General features: G+C 35.0%; 1 protein-coding gene across 11 annotated transcripts; it reads left to right on the top strand.

Annotated features, from left to right (window-relative positions):
• Nucleotides 1–53: 53 nt before the first annotated feature.
• On the top strand, nucleotides 54–23,385 carry ZNF214 (zinc finger protein 214). 11 transcript variants are annotated; one of them, XM_034932052.3, is made up of 5 exons: nucleotides 700–764; nucleotides 13,527–13,574; nucleotides 14,555–14,634; nucleotides 17,610–17,756; nucleotides 18,913–23,385. In XM_034932052.3, the coding sequence occupies exons 3-5, from the start codon at nucleotides 14,622–14,624 to the stop codon at nucleotides 20,604–20,606; spliced, it is 1,854 nt and encodes a 617-aa protein (XP_034787943.3). In that variant the 5' UTR covers nucleotides 700–764; nucleotides 13,527–13,574; nucleotides 14,555–14,621; the 3' UTR covers nucleotides 20,607–23,385. The 11 variants fall into 11 exon arrangements, with proteins under 11 accessions (XP_054951155.2, XP_003819146.4, XP_063464416.1 ...); XM_055095180.2 differs by lacking the exons at nucleotides 13,527–13,574; nucleotides 14,555–14,634 and adding an exon at nucleotides 54–374 and having other exon boundaries at nucleotides 702–764; nucleotides 17,614–17,752; XM_003819098.6 differs by lacking the exons at nucleotides 13,527–13,574; nucleotides 14,555–14,634 and adding an exon at nucleotides 54–374 and having other exon boundaries at nucleotides 702–764; nucleotides 17,614–17,756.

Here is a 23,385-nt window from a genome sequence, read left to right as displayed (position 1 = left end):
TTTCTGGCCAATCAGGAGTCACGTTTTCCCGCGCTCTCTCTTCCCGCCCCGCCCCTCCCGTATCCATGGAAACACGGCGAGTGTCTACTCCAAGACCTGGGACTTCCGTTTCGGTCCAGCCGGGCTGCGGCCATTGTTTGTGTGGACTGAGTGTTTTGGCCATCCCGGTCCGCTCTCACAGGCTCCGTTAAGTGACATGAACTCTCAGGAGGACCGAGCCAGAAGCGGACAGGGCAAGACGAGCTGTGCTTGAAGGAAGAGGGGCAGAAAATCGAGGGTCAGGGACTGAGAAGCTACTCCGGTTTAGAAACCCCAGAGACACCCGTGTAGATGGGTACATCACGGCTTCTCTCCCACGTTAAGACTTAATAAAGGCAAGTAGAGGAGGGCAGAAGCAGCTTGGGCCCTGGGGTATGGGTGCCCGGTGTTCGGTGCTGGGGCAGAGTTCTGGCCGGGGATCTGGATAAGCAACGGAGGCCGCGCGCGTCTTCACTGCAGGAGCAGAGGACCCCCGGGTCTGTGGCCGAGACCGGGAGATCCCGCTCCTAGAGAACCGTTCGTGTGTCTGGTTCTCTGGTGCTTACACTTGGGCAGCCCGTGACGCGTTGGGGGAGCCCAAACCTGTCCTGCTCTTGGGGCACGCATGAAACGTTTTTTCCCTAGAGAAAGAAGGTTAACTAATTGCTTATTACTTTGCCCAGGAACCTACCTTTGATCAGCAAGGAAGGACTGGGGTGGCAAAGGCTCATGCCCCCATTTTACAGGTAAGGAAACTGAGATCTTGGAGATCTATGAGTTTGGTCCTCTTTAAAGTTCTGCAAGTGCTTGATGGCACAGTTGAGACTTTGATCAGGACCTGGGAGCTCCAGTTCTGGGATACTTCTCTAAGACTCCAGGTACTTTTCTGGTAGTAAATCCAGTATTCCTGTTTAGCAAGTAGGGGAGGACAATGGATGATTTTCTACTTAAACTGAACAAAATAAGAAAAATACCTTGAGAATAGATACTATTTAAGTGTGCTGGTGCTTTTCTATTATTGTTAGTAGTAATAATAATCTCAATAAATAAGTGAGTTGTATCTTTTGAAGTTTCTAGAGGGTTGGAAATAAATTTCAAGGTGCCAGTGTTCATAGCTCTCCTTTCTGGTCGTTGAAAGGAAACAAGAGCATTCATAGGCTTCTTTTTGACCTCTTGCTAGGAGATGTGTGCGTCATACCCAGTTAGTATATGGGAAATTTAATGAATTTGGGAATTTAAAGTCATACCCAGGTTTTCAGTCTGCCTTCCTCCTCAGCTCAGCCGTCTCAGCACTCTACCCTTCCCCAGAAGAGGAACACAAAGGAGGAAGGAATGTACACTGTTTCCCTCATAGTCTGATCCCAAGTGAGGATGATTGTCTTTTCTCATTTACAAAATGTCCCTGCATTCTCCATGGGTGGTGGAGGTGGCAATGAGGATGGATGGATGACTGGACAGAAAATGTTCCTCGCTTGCCTGTGAAATTTTCGAGCGTGCAGATTTGACCCTGCCTCAACCCAGTGTCTTTTCCCAACATTTACTCATTCATTCATTCAGTCACTCAAGTCTAGTGTATAATTCATGCTGTTCTTGGTGTTCTGAGATAAAGAATTATAAGAATGTCATCGCCAGGCGCGGTGGCCCACGCCTGTAGTCCCAGCACTTTGAGAGGCCAAGGTGGGTGGATCACTTGAGGTCAGGAGTTTGAGACCAGCCTGGCCCACATGGTGAAACCTCGTCTTTACTATAAATACAAAAATTAGCCAGGCATTGTGGCAGGCACCTGTAATCCCAGCTACTCAGGAGGCTGAAGCAGGAGAATTGCTTGAACCCGGGAGGCTGAAGTTGCAGTGAGCCAGGATGGCACCACTGCACTCCAACCTGGGCAACAGAGGAAGACTCCCTCTCAAAAACAACAACAACAAAAAAAAAGTCTTAACATTGGGGGTAATAAACTATATGAGATTAATAATAATTTCTGAAGTTATTGACATTAAACAGTGCCAGAATGAGTGGCACTTAAAACACAGCAACAGAAACTCAGATTTGAACAATTATGAGTACGAAGATATTCTAAATAGGAAAGCCATCATTTACTCTCAGGTACAATTTGAGGGAACAAATAAGGAAACCAGGCTAGTGACAGGGAAGTGAAACATGAATGTATAAAGCCACATTGTGGAAGGCAATTAATGTTTAAATTTGTTATTTATTCTTGTGCATCTCTTCACACGAACCATATTGACAGACAGCCATTGTTGACCTTTGGGTGTATTTACTTGTAGTCTTTTATTTAATACTTATTGTATATATGTACTCACTAGTCTGTACAAATACTGATATGTATGTATACATGTTCATACACATGTACAAATATAAACTTAGGTATATGCACACACGTATATAAAAAGATTAGTATATATAAAACATTAAATTAAAAAATTTGACTCATGACAAATAGTCTCCATGAGGGAAGGAAATGTTCCCAGTATATAGAACTGTACTGTGCGTATACTAAGCACTCAGTAAATATTTATTCAATGTATGAATAGCTGTTATTTGTATACGTTTTTCACTTAACATATAATGAGCATTTTTCCAAGCATGTTTTGGTAGCATGAGTTTTAATGACTGTATAGTGTTCCATTCTAGGTATATAGTATGCTTTATTTAAGTTTGCTTTTTTTTTTTTGAGATGGAGTCTCGCTCTGTCGCCCAGACTGGAGTGCAGTGGCATAATCTCGGCTCACTGCAACCTCAGCCTCCCTGGTTCAAGCAATTCTCGTGCCTCAGCCTCCCGAATAGCTGGGACTACAGGTGCACGCCACCATGCCCAGCTAATTTTTTTGTATTTTTAGTAGAGATGGGGTTTCACCGTGTTGCCCAGGCTGGTCTTGAACTCCTGAGCTCAGGCAATCTGCCCACCTTGGACTCCCATTAAGTTTGCTTTTTATTGGGGAAAATTTAAGTATTTCCCAATATGTTGTTGTTATAAATATCTTATAATAAATATTCTTATACATAATTTGTTAAGTATATGTCTTTTTATTTTCTCAAGATATACTCTGAGAAATAGGAAAACAGAATCAAAGGATATAAGCATGTTTTAGGCTTTTGAAAAACTGAAGTTCTCTTTTAGAAATGTTATGTGAACTTGAACTCCTACAACCATTTGATGAATGATTCTATCTTACTGAGCCTTTGCCAGCATTGAGTATTAAGTTTTAAATTTTGCCTTGATTTGCATCCTTTTAATCCTTAGTAGGGTTGACTTTTTCACATATATTCGTTGACTCTTTATATTCCTTCTTTGATGAATTGCCTTTTGATATACATCACTGTTTTCCTACTGAATTTTTTGTTTCCACTTGATATTAGATATTCTTGTGTGGAAAACATATAAATCATTTGTCATATGCTGTAAATATTTCTCCTAGTTTATCATTTGCCTTTTACTTTAAGGACTTGTTTATATAAGTTTTAAATTTGCATAAAATGAAATCTCATTTCTTTTACTTATATAGTTCTGTGCTTTGAAATCTCTTCTTCACTTCCAAATTTAATATGTAATTGCTTTCATTTTCCTGTTTCTTAATTGTGTTATTTTAAACATTTAATTTTTAAATCTATCAAGAATTTATTTTGATGTGAGAAATGACAGAATTTAAACATTCTTTTTACTTCCTACTTAGGTTATTTAATTTTTCTACTAACATTTATCTTCTCTACTGACTGTGGTGCTACCTTTTCATATACAAATTACACATACACATATGTATACAAAGATTACTTTTGAGGCTGTCTTGTTTTGTGGAGCCTCTTCTCAATTCTTACACTGGTATCAGAATGTTTTTATTGTTGTCCCTTTATATGTAGTGCATTTAATACGCAATGAAGAAGAATGTAGCATTTCTTTTTCACTCAGTGAAGATAAAAATGAGAGAGGATGGCTTTTTCCACAGAATAATATTCTGATGATTTCCATTTTGGTCAAAAAGATGTAAAAGGAACATATATATAATAAGTTTTAGATAATAAGTATATACTAACCTTTCATTATGTTTAATCAATATAGCACATTGGTCATAGTACAGGCTCTACATCCACTACCTAAGCTTATTGCATGTCTGTCACTTCTTAATACTGTGAACTAGATTGAATCACTTAGCTAGGCTTTCGTCTTTATAGTGGAGAAATAACAGCTACTGTGTAGGGCTGTTAAGAATGTTAAACAAGATCATACATGTAAAAATAACTTAGAACAGTGCTGGACATGAAGAACTCACTAACAATTGATTGCATTGTTAGCTATTATTTGAACTATAATGCATATCTGATATAATTCTTTTTAGTCACTAAGACGTAAGAATTGAGACAGAGTATCAAGCTTTTTTTTTTTTTTGCCAGATGTCATCATTTGTCCCAACATCATTGATTGAATAAGCCGTCTTTTCCCCACAAATTTGATGTAACCTTTGTCATGTGTAAAATGCACTGTTGTACTTGTGTCCATTTCTGGATTTGTACCCGTTTCCATTGATCTTCTCTACTTCTATGTCAAGCCATGTTATGAATTGCAGAGTCCTTATTAAAGTTTTAATATGCCATTGAATTAGCCTCTCCTCATTATTCCACTTTCAAAATGGTTTTCTTTCAAAAGCATTTGAAAATCAGTTTGTTACAGCTCCTCCAACCCCACATCAAAATCAAGATTAATATCTTGATTAAATCTGCTTGAAAATAGAGATAAGTTTAGTTAGAACAAAATTATATTTATTTCTCCTAAGACTGAGCAGAGTCATCTTGTTTTTTCAAGCCTATTTGTTGTTGTTGTTGTTGTTGTTGTTGTTGTTGTTTTGAGACAGAGTCATCTTGCTCTGTTGCCCAGGCTGGAGTGCAGTGGCACACTCTTGGCTCACTGCAACCTCTGTCTCCCAGGTTAAAGTGATTCTCATGCCTCAGCCTCCCAAGTAGCTGGGATTACACGGGTGAGCCCCACATCTGGCTAATTTTTGTATCTTTAGTAGAGACAAGGTTTCACCATGTTGGCCAGGCTAGTCTCGAACTCCTGACCTGAAGTGATCTGCCCACCTTGGCCTCCCAAAGTGATGGGATTACAGGCATGAGCCACCGCACCCGACCCCAACCCTATTTTTAGCCCTCAATATTCTAAAACTATCTTTATATAGGTTCTGGTATTTTTGGTAAATTTATTTTTAGGAATTTATATTCTTATTGCTATTATAAATTTCATTTAGGCAGAGCTTCCAGTGAGCCGAGATCATGCCACCGCACTCCAGCGTGGGCAACAGAGCGAGACTCTGTCTCAAAAAAAAAAAAAAAAATTCTAATTATTATTTATATGTCTGAACTCTTTTTGTATACTCTTAGATTTTATGTAATTTGAACTTTATTGTGATGTATTTCATATAAGCAAAAGAATATATGAAAACATATGTACAATTTAAAATATAATAACACGGACACTCACCGTTGAACTCAGCATACACTGTTTTTTCTTTTTAAGACAGACTGCTTTCTCTCCCAGCCTGGAGTCCAGTAGCGTGATCTCAGCACACTGCAACCTCCACCTCCTGGGTGGTGTTTTTTTGTTTTTTGTTTTGTTTTTTGTTAGAGACAGGGTTTCGCCATGTTGGCCAGGCTGGTCTCAAACTCCTGGCCTCAAGTGACCTGCCTGCCTCAGCCTCCCAAAGGGCTGGGATTATAGGTATGAGCCACCATGCCCAGCCTAAATCAGCATATACTTTTAAAAGCCCCCTGATGACTCCAGAATTTCTTTCCCACCCCTCTCCTAAAGGGGCAGCCACTATCTTAAATGTTGTTATTCCTAAATTTTTTTTTCCTGTGCTTTTAACTACAGGTACATTTCTAAACACAATTGTTTAGTTTTGCATATTTTTGAACATTGTATAAATGGAATCACTGTATATATTCTTCCATGAATGGCTTCTTTTGCATAATGCTAAATTTTACAGTGCATCGATGTTGATTCATGTAGCTGTTCATTTTCACAGCTGTGTACTATTTCATAGTATGAACAACTTATCTGTTTTGTTGTTGGACTTTTTGGATTGCTTTAGTTTTTTGCTGTTACAGCATTTATTATGCTCTAACTGTTCTTGTACAGATCTTTTGGTATACATGTGTAATGTCTAGTTTATAATTCTAGTAACAGAATTTCTGGGATCATGAATTCCCTTATCATTGCCAGTAGTTTTCAGCTGATTTTCTTGGATCTCTCAGATATGCAGTCATATCCTCTACAGATAATTTTGTCTAATTGCATTATGCTGTAGTTTCACAGTAGTTTAAAAATTGTGGACTTGCAGTATCCTTGTCAAGTTTCCAGTTTTAATGAGAATGACTTTAATGCTTTATCTTTGGGTTTAAGATATGTTTGTATGTCTTCTGCTTTGTTTTGTTTTGCATGCTTTGTCTGTAGTTTTAAATGAAGGATGCATGTTGAATTTTAATAAGTATACTTTTTGGCATCCATTACAATAATCATATGGCTTTTCTTATTTGATGTTATTATAAAAGCTTAAAGTTAATAGCTTCCCTAATTTGAACCTTCCTTTTCTTTCTGGAATAAACTACCACTTTACCATGATATAATATGCTTTGGTATTATAACAGATTGAATTTTCCAAAGATGGCCTTACTTATTGTTGGGGTGATCAGACCCAACACCAGGTCGTGGGGGTGACAAAGTCCGGCGGAGTCAAAGGATTGAGAAAAAGACAGTGAGAGAGAAAAAAAGGTAGGAACACCAGGGGGCCATCGCTATTGTACGGAGGCTGCGAAGGCCCCAAGCTCTGGGAGCCCACGCTATTTATTGGTAATCCAACAGAGAAACAGGTGGTGAGAATGTGGAGGTCAAAAGGACACGTTGCATTAAGCACATGAATTACAGCTGCGATAGTTTAGCATTTATATGGAACATGTTCTGCTACTTTAGATAGTGGGAATAGGAGCCTAGGAGGGCTAGAAGCAAGGAGCCAGCAAGTCTAGACACATTCCAAAGGACATTATGCAAACCCTGCCTCAGTTTCCTTCACAACACTCAGCTTTTTCCCAACACTTACAATTTATGCTATTTTCATGCTCTTCTTATGATGTGACTGACATTGTTTCCACTGAAAGGTGGGGTCTGTGTCCCACCCCTCTCAAATACAGCCATGGCTTGTGATCATCAGTGGAGTACAGTAGAAGTGATAGGATGTGACCTCCAAAGCTAAGTCATAAAAACAATGCAGCTTTTGCTTGACTTTCTTTTGGGCAACTTGCACCATGCTGACAGATAGCCCCCGCCACTTGAAAGGACCACGTGGAGAAAAAACAGATCTCTCATCAACATTTAGACCAGCCTGCCAGCCATGGGAGTTAGCCACCCTGGAATTGAATCCTTCTTCTCAGTCAAGCCTTTTGATGACTGCAGATGTAACCAACAACTTATCTTGTGAGATCCAAACCAGAGCTGCCTAGCTAAGCCACTCCTGAATTTCTGACCCAGAAAAAAAAATAAGAAATAGTAAATAATTATTGTTGTTTTAAGCTACTAAATGTTGAAGTAATTAGTGATATGGTAGTAGATTATGAATTCAAGTGCTGCTGGATTTTACTGGCCTTATGTTTCACTTTATTTCTGACGTCTTGAAGAGTTTTTCGTTTCTGATGCCTTGAACAGTTTTTGATGCCTTGGGATAATTTCATAGCATCAAATAATCTGTTCTTTGAAAATTTGAAAGAATTTGAGAAAACTTTTGTTCCAGTTATTTTTAAAGGTTGTAGTTGCCATTTCCCTAATCTTATTTTTATTTTTTTCTATTTGTGCTCCTTTTTCCCCCTTTGATTAACTAGCTTGTGATTTATCTGCTTTGTTATTAATATTTTTCCTCTCAAAGGACTGGCTCTTGGATTCATTTAACAGTGGTAAATGTTTTCAAATTCCATCTTTTTTTTTCATTAATTCCATCTTTTTTTCATTAATTTTATAGTTTTCCCCTTAACATTTAAGTACTTACTTGATCTATATACTTAACCATTGTATATGGTATTAAGTTGGAATCCAGTTTTATTTTATCTCATATAATCAGTTTTCATAATGCTATCTGGTAAATAATCCATACCTCTGTCTTTGATTTTTAATGCCACCTCTATTGTTAATATGTTTTTGTAGATAAAGAAGCACATTGGTTAGTCTCTGAGCCCTCTGCTCTGTTCTACTGGTCTATTTGTCTCTTCTGATTTTACTACTGTAGTTTTGGTGATATGTCAGTATCTGGTAGTCTTCCTGTTTGGTTTACTTGTCTTTACCAACTTATTTCCTTCCTTGTCAATTTTAAGGAACAGAAGTCTATTGCGTTCCTCAGAATAGCCATCTGAATATTTGACTGGAATGTATTGAATTTAAGTTACTGCATCCAAGAGCGTGGAAGCATGCTTCTCCTTTTATTTAGATAATCTTTCTTCTTTATTGGAATGTGAAAGTTTTCTTCAAATAATTATTTGTATTCTTGGTTAAGATAGGGTTTTTTTTCTGGTGTGAATGGTATCTTTCTAGTAGTTGATTGCTGAGTCATTAAACTATTTATTGTATCTGATAGGTTTGCTGAACTCTCTTAATTTATAGTTTATTGTATACTCTTTTTCTAGGTAGATGGCCATAACTATGCAAATAATGACATTTTATATTTTTGCTTCTAATTCTTGTACCTCTTAGTTCTTTTTCTTATAGTATTTGCCAGAATCTCTAGTGCTGTGTTGAAAGCAGCAGTGACGGTGGTCATTCTTGTTACCATTGTAAAGGGAATATATGTGAAGTTTCTCCATTAAGCTTAAAGTTCTTGATATTTAACCTTTGCCACTTTAGGGAGTTTATTTTTTTCCTCTAGTTTGCTACAAGTGTTTTTAAGAGAATACATCGGTGTTGAACTTCCTGAACTTTATAGCACATGATTTTTCTGCATCAGTTGAGATTATCATGGATTTATTCTATAGTCTATTAATATAGTGAATTATGTTAATAGATTTTTCTCATGTTGAACGATCCTTGCATTCCTATAATAAACTGTCTGATCATGATGCATATATTTGATATATTACTGAATTTAATTAGCTAATATTTTATTTAGGATTTTTGTACATTTACAAAATTTACAAATGTGCCTGTAATTTAATTTTATTTGTATCATTCTTATCTGGTCTTGGAATCCAAGATTATACTAGCTACATAAAATAAGTTGGCAATTTTCACTCTCTACTTTTGAAAACTATGTATTGTAATAGTAATTAAGTTAATTACATGTTTGCTAGAACTCAGCTATAAAACTCTTAGAGCCTTGGGATTAGGGAGAGGGAGGAAGAGCATGGCTACCATTTTAATTTCGTACTTACTAGTCTATATGATTTTTTATTAGTCTTTCATCTATTTTGCCATTTTATTTTTTTTATACTTCACTGGGAATTGATCCATTTATTTAGGTACATATTTAGGTGTATTTGCCTATAGCTCATAAATATCCTTATATATATAGTTCACAACACCCTTGCATCATTGAAAAATCTTATGTCAAAAGTTATTTCCTTATTTTGCTCTGTATTTTTTCATAACCGTGTTATTAAAAATCTGACTTTCATTGGTCTGACATTAAATTTTTAAGAACATCTTTTGGCTTTATGCATTTTCTCAATCATTTATTTGTTTCTTATATCTTTGACTTCCACTTTATTCTTCTTTTTTGAAGTTTGCTCTTTTTTTTTTTTTTTTTAATGGGGGATGGTTTATCTTTTTTATACTCCTGAGCTGAATGATTTATTTCTAGCCATTTTCGTAACTTTTATTTTAGGATTAGGGTTATATATACAGCTTTGTTATATAAATTGTGAGTCATGAGTGTTTGACATTCAAATTATTTTGTCAACCAGGTAAAGCATAGTACCAGACAGGTAGTTTTTTTATCCTCTTCCTCCTCTCACCCTCTACCTTCAAGTAGGCCCTAATATCTGTTGCTCCCTTCTTTGTGTCCATGTGTTCTCAATATTTAGCTCGAAAATATAATTGAGAACGTGCAGTATTTGGTTTTCTGTTTCTGCATTAGTTCACTTAGGATAATGGCCTACAGCTCCATCCAAGTTGCTGCAAAGGACATAATTTTGTTCTTTTTTAATGCCTGTGTAGTATTCCATGGTATACGTGTACCACATTTTCTTTATCCCATCTATTGTTAATGGGCATTTAGGTTGATTCCATGTCTTTGCTATTGTGAATAGTGCTGAAATGAACATACACATGCTTATTGTCTTTATGGTAGAACAGTTTATATTCCTTTGGGCATATACCCAGTAATGGGATTTCTGGGTATGGTAATTCTGTTTTAAGTTCTTCGAGAAATCACCACACCGCTTTCCACAATGACTGAACTAATTTACATTCCCACCATCAGCATATTTAAGTATTCCTTTTTCTCTGCTACTTTGTCAGCATCTTATTATTTTTTGAATTTTTAATAATAGCCATCTGACTGGTATGAGATGGTATCTCACTGTGGTTTTGATTTGCCTTTATCTGATGATTAGTGATGTTGAGCATTTTTTATATGCTTGTTGACTGCATGTATGTCTTCTTTTGAAAAGTGTTTATGTCCTTTGCCTACTTTTTAATGGGGTTGTTTTTTGCTTGTTAATTTGTTTAAATTCTTCATCGATTCTAGACTTTGGACCTTCGTCAGATGCATAGTTTGCAAATATTTTCTCCCATTCTGTATGTTGTCTGTTTACTCTGTTGATAGTTTCTTTTGCTGTGCAGAAGCTCTTTAGTTTAATTAGGTCCCATTTGTCGATTTTTGTTTTTGTTGCAATTGCTTTTGGTGTCTTCATCATGAAATCTTTGCCAAGTCCTATGTCCAGAATGGTATCCCCTAGGTTATCTTCCAGGGTTTTTACAGTTTTAGGTTTTCATGTAAGTCTTTAAACCGTGTCGAATTGATTTTTGTATATTGTATAAGGAAGGGGTCTAGTTTCAATCTTCTGCATATGGCTAGCCAGTTATCCTAGCACCATTCATTGAATAGGAGTCCTTTCCCCATTGCTTGTTTTTGTCAACTTTGTTGAAGATCAGATGGTGGTAGGTGTGAGGCATTTTTTTCTGGGCTCTATATTCTGTTCCATTGGTGTATGTGTCTGTTTTCATATCAGTACCCTGCTGTTTTGGTTACTGTAGCTTTGTAGTTTGAAGTCAGGTAATGTGATGCCTCCAGCTTTGTTCATTTTGCTTAGGATTGCCTTGGCTATTTGGGCTCCTTTTTGGTTCCATATGAATTTTAAAATAGTTTTTTTTTTTCTAATTCAGTGAAGAATGTCATTGGTAGTTTGATGGAGGTATCATTGAATCTGTATACTGCTTCAGTATGGCCATTTTGATTATGTTGAGTCTATCCATAAGCATAGAATGTTTTTCCATTTGTTTATGTCATCTCTGATTTCTTTGAGCAGTGCTTTGTTATTCTTGTTGTAGAGATCTTTTACCTCCCTGGTTAGCAGTATGCATAGATATTTTATTCTTTTTGTGGCTATTGTAAATGGGATTGCATTCTTGATTTGGCTGTCAGCTTGGATGTTGTTGGTATATAGAAATGCTACTGAATTTTGTATATTGGTTTTGTATCCTGAAACTTTCCTGAAGTTGTTTATTAGCTAAAGGAGCTTTGGGGCAGAGACTCTGGGATTTTCTAGGTATGGAATCATGTCATCTGCAAACAGAGATAGTTTGACTTCCTGTCTTTATTTGGATGCCTTTTCTTTCTTTCTATTGCCTGATTGCTCTGGCTAGGACTTCCAGTACTGTGTTGAATAGGAGTGGTGAGAGTGGGCATTCTTGTCTTTTTCTGGTTCTCAAGGTAAATACTTTGAGCCTTCACCTATTCAGTATGATGTTAGTCTAGCTGGGGTTTTTTAATTTTATTTATTTATTTATTTATTTAAGACAGCATCTCGCTCTGTCTTGCAGGCTGGAGTGCAGTGGTACAATCACAGCTTATTGCAGCCTCAACCTCCCAGGCTCAATTGCTCCTCCTACCTCAACTTCTTGAGTAGCTAGGACCACAGGTGTGGGCCACCATGCCTGGCTAATTTTTGTATTTTTTGTAGAGATGGGATTTCTCCATATTGCCTAGGCTGGTCTCAAACTCCTGGGCTCAAGCAATCCACCCACTTGGGGCTCCCAAAGTGCTTGGAATTACAGGTGTGTGCCACTTTGCCCAGCTGCTCTAGCCATTTTTGTTTCCTTCAAGTATTTCATTTGGATCTTGCACATTTTTTATGTAATTATTGTCATTATTACATTTAGATTTTTAAGAAAAAACAATTAAGAATTGTTATATTTTTCTTTTAAATTCAAAGATTACTTAATAATACAGTATGTTACTTGGGTTTCAGAAGTGTGGACTTTTAAAATTCTATTGTTAATAATTTCAAATTTTATTACATTGTAGCTAGATAATGTATTCTATATTATGTTGATGCTTTGGAATTTATCATGATTTCTTTTATGGACTAATACATGGTCTATCTTATAGTACTATGTATTCATGAAAATAATCTGTATTTTGTATTTTGATGGTGTAGAGTTCAACACAGATAAAATAACTGAAGCTTATTATTTGTAGTGTTTAGTCTTCATATTATTAGGGTTTTTTGTTTGCTTGCTATAATTTTTGAGAGGGACATATTAATATCTATCATTACAACTAATGGTATGTATATTTCCCCTCACATTTGTGACACTTGTCATTTGGTACATTTTGAAATTTTATCTGTGGATTCAATTTATTTTGGATATTTTTTCCTACTGTTCATATAAAAAACATTTTTGTCCCTTATGGTATTTTTGCCATAAATTTTACTCATCTGAAATTAAGTTTGCTATTTCAGCTTTCTTTTGATTCGTATTTTTGCAATCTTTTTTATCCTTGTATTTTTAAATATTTTTCTTTTTAGTGTATCTGTTCTAAACCACATGCTAAATCTTATTTTTTAATCTATGAGTCTTTTAATCTGTAATATTAAATTATTTAAATTTATTATAATTATTATTGTATTATTTTTGCCATCTTATTTTCTGTTTTCCCGTGGAGCAAGTTGTCTTCTGTTTTTATTTTGTTTTTCATAGATTTCATTTTGTTTCTTGTGATGGTTGTGCTTAACTTAAAATCCACATTGACTTTTATTTACCCCTACTGACTTTTTAAATGTATTAATATCTAGGTCATATTTTTAATAAGACCTGGACTTTAGCACACTCTTATATCTGTCTCTTTCTCCCCTCATGTTTGTATTGTCAAGAATTGTAGTTCAGATATGTAGGCACTGATATACTTTCTATGTCTCCTTTTTTCTTTGTTCACTCCTATTTCTTTTGTTGTTAGTTTTATGATAACAATAAACTTCACCAAGGTACTTGATCACCTTTCTTGTCATATTTCATGCAGCCTTTCCTGGATTAGTTTCTCTTCTTAATTGACTTATTAGAAAAATAGGTAAGTGTATATGTTTAAAATATATTTAGGTTACTTATTAAAATAATAGAAACTATGTGTGAAATTGAAATCTATATAGATGAAAAGGTGGCGATGTGAAGAAATTAAAGCATAAAACTGTCAATCTAAGAGACAGGAAAGGAAGAATAAAAAATAATATGTTAGAAATAAGTCTGTATTAGTAATCACAATAAATGAACATGGATAATAAAATAACTGAGTCATACTGATTGAATGAAAAACAGAAATCTTTCTCTGTGCTCTTTACAAGAGACTTATTTAATGTCACAATAAAAGGTCAATAATGTTCAATAATGGTTAAGATTCATCAAGGAGATGTATTAGTCATGAACTAATATGTAGCTAATAATCCATTTCAAATTGTATAAGCAAAATCTGACAATATTAGAAGAAGGAATCAAAACTCCAGATGTATAGAGAATGATTTTAACTGACCTTTCTTGAAAAGGACCTTAAAGAAAACTAATAATCGGAGAGAGCTGTGTTCATAGATGAGAGGACAAAAGAGATATCAAGTTTATATAATATTGTTGGGGGGTTACTTATATACCAAAAAAGGAGTGGAAAATTATCAGACTCCTGGGAGAAATAATACATCCTGGTTGGTCAAGGAAATGGAACAAGAATGAACCTGGACATTTGTTGTGCCAGAAAGTAAGGAAGCTCTCAAACACCAAAAAAGGTCATATTACAAACCCAGGAGCCAACCTGAAGGGATTCCTACTAGTCTGAGATGAGAGAATCTTGCACATCTAAAAGAAAAATGACTGCAATTTAATTGCAATCCATCCAGTATGTAAGAATCAGTGAGTATGAAAACACTGAAAAGCAAAATAATACAAATCTCACTGGTCATAGTTGGTGATTGCTTTGCCCCATCTCATTACTCTGAAAATTGATTTTTGAAACAGAGTAAGTTTGGGAGATAATCAAGCATTTTATCTTATCTTTTTCATTAGGATTACATTTCAGGATAACCAGAAAATTTGTAATGGCAAGTTTTTCATTATAGAAGAATTATAGCGTATGTATGCACAAGGTATGTAGAATTACAGAATTAGACAACCAATTTGTAAAACCTAATGAAATCACAAATCCAGGAAATGATCATCTATTGCTAAAACTTTTAGTGAAAGGTTTAAGAGAATCTTAGAATGGAAGGACTGGGCTGACAGCACCTGAAGCCATTGTTCAGTTTAGCTAACTAAAATGTACTATAGGAAGTATATAGGCAGGTATTCTTGTCGGAAAGAATGAACTGTAGTCTAATCAAGTCCCTGGAACAAAAGAACCAGCTAACAGGAAGTGAATAAAGAACTTAAACACCACAAGAAAACATTAGCCAGATCATTTTTAATCCTTCAAAATTCATTAGTTTGGAGTATATCTCTTATAAGCAGTATGCCACTTTATTTTAAAACTCAATTTTAGTATCCTTTTCTCTATCAATAGGCTTGTCATCTTAGTTTATTGTTTATATAATTCTTTTCTTTTTTTCTGTTTAGATTTATTGTACTTACTAATTTTGAATATAGGTGTCTTGCTTTTATTGCTCCACTGGGGGAAAATATTTGTAACATATTTTTAAAAATATTTTCAAGGGACATTTTGTAGTATTTTTTAGTAAACTGAAATACAGATGCCTGACAATTTCACTTCTAGAAGTTTATCATACAGAAATATATCTATTTATCATATAGAAATATTTATATTTATCATATAGACATTATTTATCATATATAAATATTACAATAGAAATATGATATATTTAAGAGAATTCTTTTGCTATATGTTATAGCCAAGAAACTGGAAATGATCTTAACGTCCATTAATATGGGAACAGTTAAGTCTTGGACATCAATAAAATGAAATGCTACGTAACTTTTACAAATAATATTAGTTATCTATTATTGCATAACAAATTATTTAATACTTAAAACAGCAAACATTATCTCACCCAGTTTCTGAGGGTGAGGAATCTGGAAGAAGCTAAGCTGTCTCAAGGTCTCTCATGAAGTTGCAGTGAAGCTGTCAGCAGGGACTGTAGTCATCTGAAAGCTGCACCGTGGTTGGAGGATCCACTTCTAAGATAGTTTACTCACATGGCTGTTGGCAAGATGTCTCATTTCTCAACGAAAGCAGAAGGTCCCAGTTCCTCACCACAGGGCTGCCTAGGTTTTCTCATGACATGACATATAGCTTTTCCCAGAGCTAGTGATCCCAGAGAGAGAGCAAGAAAGAAGCTGCAGTGACTTTTATGACCCCGCCTCCAAAGTTGCATACCACTACTTCCTTATCCACTTTATTTCCTATTCATCAGAAGTTACTCACCAAGTTCAGCCTATATTCAAGGGGTGGGGAATTAGGCTTCACTTCTTGAATGGAAAGGATCAAATAATTTGTGGGCATGTTTAAAAATTATCACAAATAAGACAGGTCTACCTGTACTGAAGTGGGAAGTTGTACACTATGTATTAAATGAAAAAAAGAAAATTGCAGAATTGTCATGTCTTTATTAAGGAAAAAAATCAGTGAAGTATGAATGTGTGTTGTGTATACATGGAAGAAGGTTAGAACACAGTGAAAACTGGTTATAGTGGTTATTTCTTAAATTATTTGGGGGAAGGTAGGCTTTTAATTTTTACTTATGTTATTTCAGTATTTTAAATATTTATGAACTTATTTCCAGTAAAAGAAATTAGACTCCTAATTGCTAGTATGTTTTTAAAATAAATCCTTAAATTTTTTAAAAAATAACAAATCCAGTAACTACAGATTGAGTTTTATTTTTATTGTACTTTTTATAAAATTAGAGATCAGTGAGTCCATTTATTTTCCACATACCAACTTTCACAGTTTTCAGTCCTGTAGTTCGAGTTTCTGAGCATCCCAAATTTTTCTTTTTTTAATTTATATATTTAAAGTGGATTCATTATATTTAAAATTTATTAAACTTATTTTATAAACATTAAAAATATACCACTAGATATTTAAATACATGGCTCTGAATGTTCTCATTCTTGAGTTCTTTGAGTTCTTATTTGTGGTTAATGTTTTATTGTTTAGACATGTATTTTCATGTAGTTTATTTGGAAAATAGTAGTTTGGTGGCGTATTTTTTACCCTTGAATATTTCAGTACATCTTTCCTTTGCCCTTCTTCATTAACACATTATGACAGTATATGGAAATCTCAACTGACAACCCTTCATCAAACATTTTTAATTTATCTCGCTTTTATTTAATAGGTAGTGCTGGGTTTAAAAACCTCTATGATGTAACTACATAATCTTATACAAGTAACTTAGTCTTGCTAAACGTTAGATTGCGTATTCATTTATTGTGAATAATAATACCTTATTGGATTGTTCTGAGAGTAAATGAGATAACATAGCCCTATTCATACAATAAACATTCAATAAGATTTAGCTGCAGCTATGATGGTGCTGCTGCTGCTGCTGATGATGATAGTATTTGGCTTTCCTTCCATTTTGTTGTAAACTCCTTAAAAGTGTCTGTTTCCTTTATTCTTAGTAGGTACTCAATATTTTAAATTGAAATTTAGAATTGAGAATGTGTGATCAAATAGATACAATGAAAATTTTAAAAAATAAAATGGCTTTGTCACATAACCAATTTATGATCTGTTCTTTCCACTAAAATAATTACTTTAGGCAGTTTTAATACATATATTTATCTGTTTTCCATTCTAAAATGCATAATAGTAGTAGAAAGCTACCTACAACATGGGATTTCTGTGAGGAGTAACTGAAACATAGGTAAAAAACTTAGTTAGTAGACAAGCGCTCTATAGGTGTTTCTTTTGATAGTGATGATGTTTCATGATTGGATATATTATTTAGCTATTTAACTACTATTGTTATTACCTCTCCTTACCTTTCTTGGTTTTCTTCTTTATTGAAGTTCTTGTTTTTTCTATTCGGCTTGCCACATATGTTATCTGCTAAATGTCTTTATCTTTGTCCATCTTCTCACTTAGATTTCTTTTTCCTAGAAAGCCTGATCTTTGACCAGATGGCAGTAACATTTGAAGATGTGACTATTATTTTTACATGGGAGGAGTGGAAATTCCTGGATTCTTCTCAAAAAAGACTCTACAGGGAGGTCATGTGGGAGAACTACACAAATGTCATGTCAGTAGGTAAAGTTATCCCGTCTCATAGGGAATAGAGTTTCTTCTAGGAGCAGTTTTGTTGAGTATTTTGTTTTTTTATCTGGGTGTTATATTGAGGTGTTGGAAGAGATATTCTCAAAAATGTTTCTTAAATCATGTTACAAATAGAAGATAAAGCAAGACAGATTCCAGGACACCTAGGTTATATCATTAATAGATACTTGTGATTATTAGTTTTAGTTATTCTCTGCATTACCCTTAAAACACATATCTCCATACGTAGTCAATTTTGTGTGGTCCTAAATTTTTTCTCTCTTCATGCTATTTGTATAAGTTAGCTTTTGTTGTATAACATACTATGCCAGACTTAGTGGCTTAAAAACAAACTTTATTATTTTTTATGATTCTCATTGACTGGATGGATCTTTTATCATGGAGGATTTGGTTGTGGTTGAATGGTCTAAGATTAAGCTGCCTGGCCTGACTCAAATGTGGGGCAGTCGGCTCAGTATCAGTGGAGGTAGTGGGAATGTGTTGGCCATGTATCTCTCTTCAAACAAGCCAACCCAAGCACACTTACATGGTGGTGGTCACAGGATTTTCAAAAGCATCAAGAGAGAGGGCAAGGACTTTTCAAGTCTCTGCTTGTGTTACTTTTGTTATTTTCCCAGTTACCAACGCAAATTGTGTAGCCAAGCATAGAGAGTGTGTGGAAGGAGAACACCAAAGGTGTAGGTAAAGTAGTGAGTTAATGTAGTCATTTTTTCTCAATCTACCACGCTATTCTAGAACAGAAAAATAGGAACAATATATTTTGTTTCTTATAAGAACATACAAAATAAAGTAATCTAATTAAATCTCAGTCTTTACGACTATTTCCATGAAGCAGTTGGCATTATTCTCATTTCTAACAGTGCGTGGTAAATAGAAGTTAAATCTTTCTAACAGTGCCTGCTCAAGATATGTTTGTGGAATGAATAAATAAGTGAATGAATGAATACATACATGAATGGACAAAATAAATGAATTTCAGACCCAAATGGAGCAGCCAGAGTCATAACCCTTCTTTCCTACCCCCAGCCACACATATATTCCTATCATTTAAAGGTCATTGATTTAGATAGTTGGAAATTTTTCAACACAGTTTTTATCTCATCATGGGATTATCTTTTTATTTTTCTAGAAAACTGGAATGAGAGCTACAAATCCCAAGAAGAAAAATTCAGATACTTAGAATATGAAAATTTTTCCTGCTGGCAAGGCTGGTGGAATGCTGGCGCCCAGATGTATGAGAATCAGAACTATGGGGAAACTGTTCAAGGGACAGATTCCAAAGACCTCACGCAGCAAGATCGTTCCCAGTGTCAGGAATGGTTAATACTCTCCACACAAGTACCAGGGTATGGGAACTATGAACTGACTTTTGAAAGCAAAAGTCGCAGGAACTTAAAATATAAAAATTTTATGCCTTGGCAGTCCTTAGAAACAAAAACCACTCAAGACTATGGTAGAGAAATCTACATGAGTGGTTCGCATGGTTTTCAAGGGGGCAGATACCGTCTTGGCATACCCAGGAAAAACCTCTCCATGGTAAAAGAACAGAAGCTCATAGTTGAGCATTCTTATATCCCAGTGGAGGAAGCCCTTCCACAGTATGTTGGGGTGATATGTCAAAAAGACCTACTGAGAGATTCAATGGAAGAAAAGTACTGTGGATGTAATAAATGTAAAGAAATTTATTATTGGAACTCACGGTGTGTTTTCCACAAGAGAAATCAACCTGGAGAAAACCTCTATCAATGCTCCATCCGTAAAGCATGCTTCTCTCAGAGATCAGACTTGTATAGACATCCAAGAAACCACATAGGTAAGAAGCTGTACGGATGTGATGAAGTTGACGGTAACTTTCATCAGAGCTCCGGAGTTCACTTTCATCAGAGAGTTCACATAGGGGAGGTACCTTATAGCTGTAATGCATGTGGTAAGAGCTTCAGTCAGATCTCTGGTCTTCACAATCATCAAAGAGTCCACACAGAAGAGAAATTCTATAAAATTGAGTGTGATAAAGACCTCAGTAGAAATTCATTACTTCACATTCACCAGAGACTTCACATAGGAGAGAAGCCTTTTAAATGCAATCAGTGTGGTAAGAGTTTTAATCGGAGTTCAGTACTTCATGTTCATCAGAGAGTCCACACAGGAGAAAAACCATATAAGTGTGATGAGTGTGGTAAGGGTTTCAGCCAGAGCTCAAATCTTCGAATTCATCAGTTAGTACACACAGGAGAGAAGTCTTATAAATGTGAAGACTGTGGTAAAGGCTTTACCCAGCGCTCAAATCTTCAAATTCATCAGAGAGTGCATACAGGAGAGAAACCTTATAAATGTGATGACTGTGGAAAGGACTTTAGTCACAGCTCAGATCTTCGCATTCATCAGAGAGTCCATACAGGGGAGAAACCCTATACTTGTCCTGAATGTGGGAAGGGCTTCAGTAAGAGTTCAAAGCTTCACACTCATCAAAGAGTACATACTGGAGAGAAACCCTACAAATGTGAAGAGTGTGGCAAGGGATTCAGTCAGCGTTCACATCTTCTCATTCATCAGAGAGTCCATACAGGAGAAAAGCCCTATAAATGTCATGATTGTGGAAAGGGTTTTAGTCACAGTTCTAATCTTCACATTCATCAGAGGGTCCATACAGGAGAGAAGCCTTATCAATGTGCTAAGTGTGGTAAAGGTTTCAGTCATAGCTCAGCTCTTCGAATTCATCAAAGAGTCCATGCAGGAGAGAAACCTTACAAATGTCGTGAATATTATAAGGGATTTGATCATAATTCACATCTTCACAATAATCATAGAAGAGGAAACTTATAAATATTGTTCATTTAGTTAACAGCTTTAATTAAAGTTTACCTAACCTTTAAACCCTATAAATCCTGCTGTTAAGGAAATCTTATAAATAACACAAGTAATCCCAAGCAACAGTTATAGTTTCCCCTATCTCCCACTAAGAATTATTTGCTTCAAAAGGAGATCTTTAGAAAAATCCCTATATATTTAAAATTATAGTGTATTTTTCTTTACCTACTATAAATATAATAGTCATAAATATATTAAACATTTAAGGAGAAAACTCTTCATTCTATTTCATTCTTGTCTTTTTTTCTGTGCATTTTAATGTGCATGAAATTATATTGTGTGTTCAATTTTGTATTTTTACTGTCTTCAAAATATTTACTTAAATTTTGGTTTGAATTGAAACTGGTTGGCCAACTGTTAAACACCATCTCTAAACTCCCCTAAAAATTCCCTAGGAAGTAACAGAAAAGATGGAAACACACAGAACTTAAAACTCAGTTTTGGCCGGTAGAATTCAATTGTTTATGGACAAAAGCCACCTAATAAAAGATAGGAAAGCATTGTATGACATTGTGTCTGAGACAGTGTATCTGAGTTGTTATCTCTGTCAACCAGAAAACCCAGGGACCATCCTTCTGTTGCAGGGGTGCTTCACTTTGAGGTGACTACAGTGCACTCTTATCCCTTCCCTTTCCAGTTTTCCACGCTTAATAATAGGTTCAGATACCAAATAACAAGAAGTACAGAATTTTCTCTAAGGTGTGAAGAGTATGGACAAAAGTGCTAGAAATGGAAGATACTCCATTGGTTCGGAATTAGAGATCCAAGCAGTAGAATTTTATTTAATCTCAGTAGAACAGAGTGGTAATAGAGAAATATCTGCAAGGACAGCATGGAACTCAGAACTCTGTGCAACGATGAACCCTGAAGCTAATTATGTAAAAAGAGAGTTTGGCCATTATCTCAGAATAGAGTTAATTGGAATACACAGTCTTAATTATTGATACACAAATATGCTGAAGTAATACCAAGAGAAAAAAAAGTGGACATGTTTAGGAAAATTAGAGGGAATTGCAATACTGAAGAAAAGAATATCATCCTAAAGACCTGGAAACTTATTGCCCTGAAAATTAGCTGCTGCAGGCTTCAGAGGAAATTTCCAGAAATGTTGGTGTCCTTAGTGGCATAACAGAGAATCTGAACTCAGTAAAGATAGAGTAGAAATATACAAGTAGAGAAGAGTCTCTAAAGTGAAAAGAGAAATAGGTACAACAAAGAAGGACTTCAGGGAGCTCTGAAATACTGTATCAAAATAAATGCAATAAAAAGTAACACTGAAGAATATAAAATAATTGACAGTTAATAGATAAACTTGATCTGATCTTAAATGTATCTGAAAAGGAGAATGAGATGGAAACTAAGAAAGAACAGATATGAATATCAGAGGATGGAGGTCCAGTGTGAGAATTAAAGGTGTCTCTAAGGAAGGTGAAAGAACATTTGGCATAGAATCAATGATCAAAGACATTAAGAAACTTTCTCTGAGTTAAAAGTATATGGTCACTAAATTTTAGGCAAAACCAGTATTAAAGCAACCTTAGAAACAGGTTAGAAAGAAGCAATTAAAAGCATGCAGAAAGAAAAATTCTGGTTATCTGCAAAACCAAAAAGGGAGGGTGGATACAGAGCTCTGCAACAGTAACTCAGAAGGCAATGGAGCAGCACGTTCAGAATTTTGAGATTTGAAAAGTTTATTATCACCAGTTTTATAACAAAAGTGTCTTTCATATGTGCAGGAAACAAATATTTTTGATAAGCAAGAAAACAGTGTAGCATATATGTGCCTTAAAGAGAGTTTGTGAATGTGGAAATCATGGTATAAAAGGACTAGTGATAAGCACTGAAATCAATTAAATATGCAGTTGTCTGGATAGTTTCCAAAACTTCAAAAAATTAAATGTGCAATAAAAATATACAAATGCTGAGTGTAAAGTGTACAAATGCTGAGTCTGGGTAGGAGAGTAAGGTTGTCAGGACACCCAGTTAAGTTTGAATTTCATATAAGCAAAGAATAATTGTTTTAGTATAAGGGTGTCCCAAATATTGCATGGGACTTACACTAAAATTTCATACATTTGAAATTCAAATTTAACTGGTCATTTCTGTTTTTAGTTGCTACATCCGGCAACTGGAGAGAGACCATAAGTGCCACATTTCTGATCTTAAATAGCAGGGACTCATAATAACATTTTCTTTTTGAATGACAATTTAAGAAAGGCCTTTTTTTTTTTTTTTTACAAACCTAAAATTACAACTTAATAAAACTAAAAAAAGTGCATATACCTTTCAAAATGGGAGAAGATAAAAGCAAAAATTATTCAGTCTCTATAGCAATGACTACCAAAAAAATCCCCAAGAAGTTGGCCTAAAATATTAAAATAAACGGATCAAGATGATTAAAGCCAAATGTATCAAAATACGTTCAATGCTTCATTTTAAAATGTTGAAAACACTGGGTTAAAAATTTCTAATTACGTGCTATAACAGATGAAAATGTGATATTGCTTAAATGTGAGACCAGGTGAAGGTTTATTAGACAAACATAAAGGAGTACCTACAATATGTTTTTAAAGGTGAAAAGTGCACTAATTTAAACTCATTAAGTTGGGCAAAAATACAAAATCATTAGTTTTCTAAATTCTTGGAATATTCAGAAAATGTAATTGTCAAAAAATCTGGTTTTTAATTTACAAAAATGCAGAATGAAAATAATAAAAAATGGGGAAATATAAAA

Source organism: Pan paniscus, chromosome 9 (genome assembly GCF_029289425.2).
Source record: "Pan paniscus chromosome 9, NHGRI_mPanPan1-v2.0_pri, whole genome shotgun sequence".
NCBI lineage: Eukaryota > Metazoa > Chordata > Mammalia > Primates > Hominidae > Pan > Pan paniscus.
The sequence above is the reverse complement of the archived record's forward strand: the minus strand, read 5'-3'. Positions and strand labels throughout refer to the sequence as shown.

Excerpts from the sequence above, each read along its gene's own strand:
- ZNF214 (XM_003819098.6), top strand. Across the intron at positions 17,757-18,912 it reads CACAAATGTCATGTCAGTAG|AAAACTGGAATGAGAGCTAC; the intron begins GTAAAGTTATCC and ends TTATTTTTCTAG.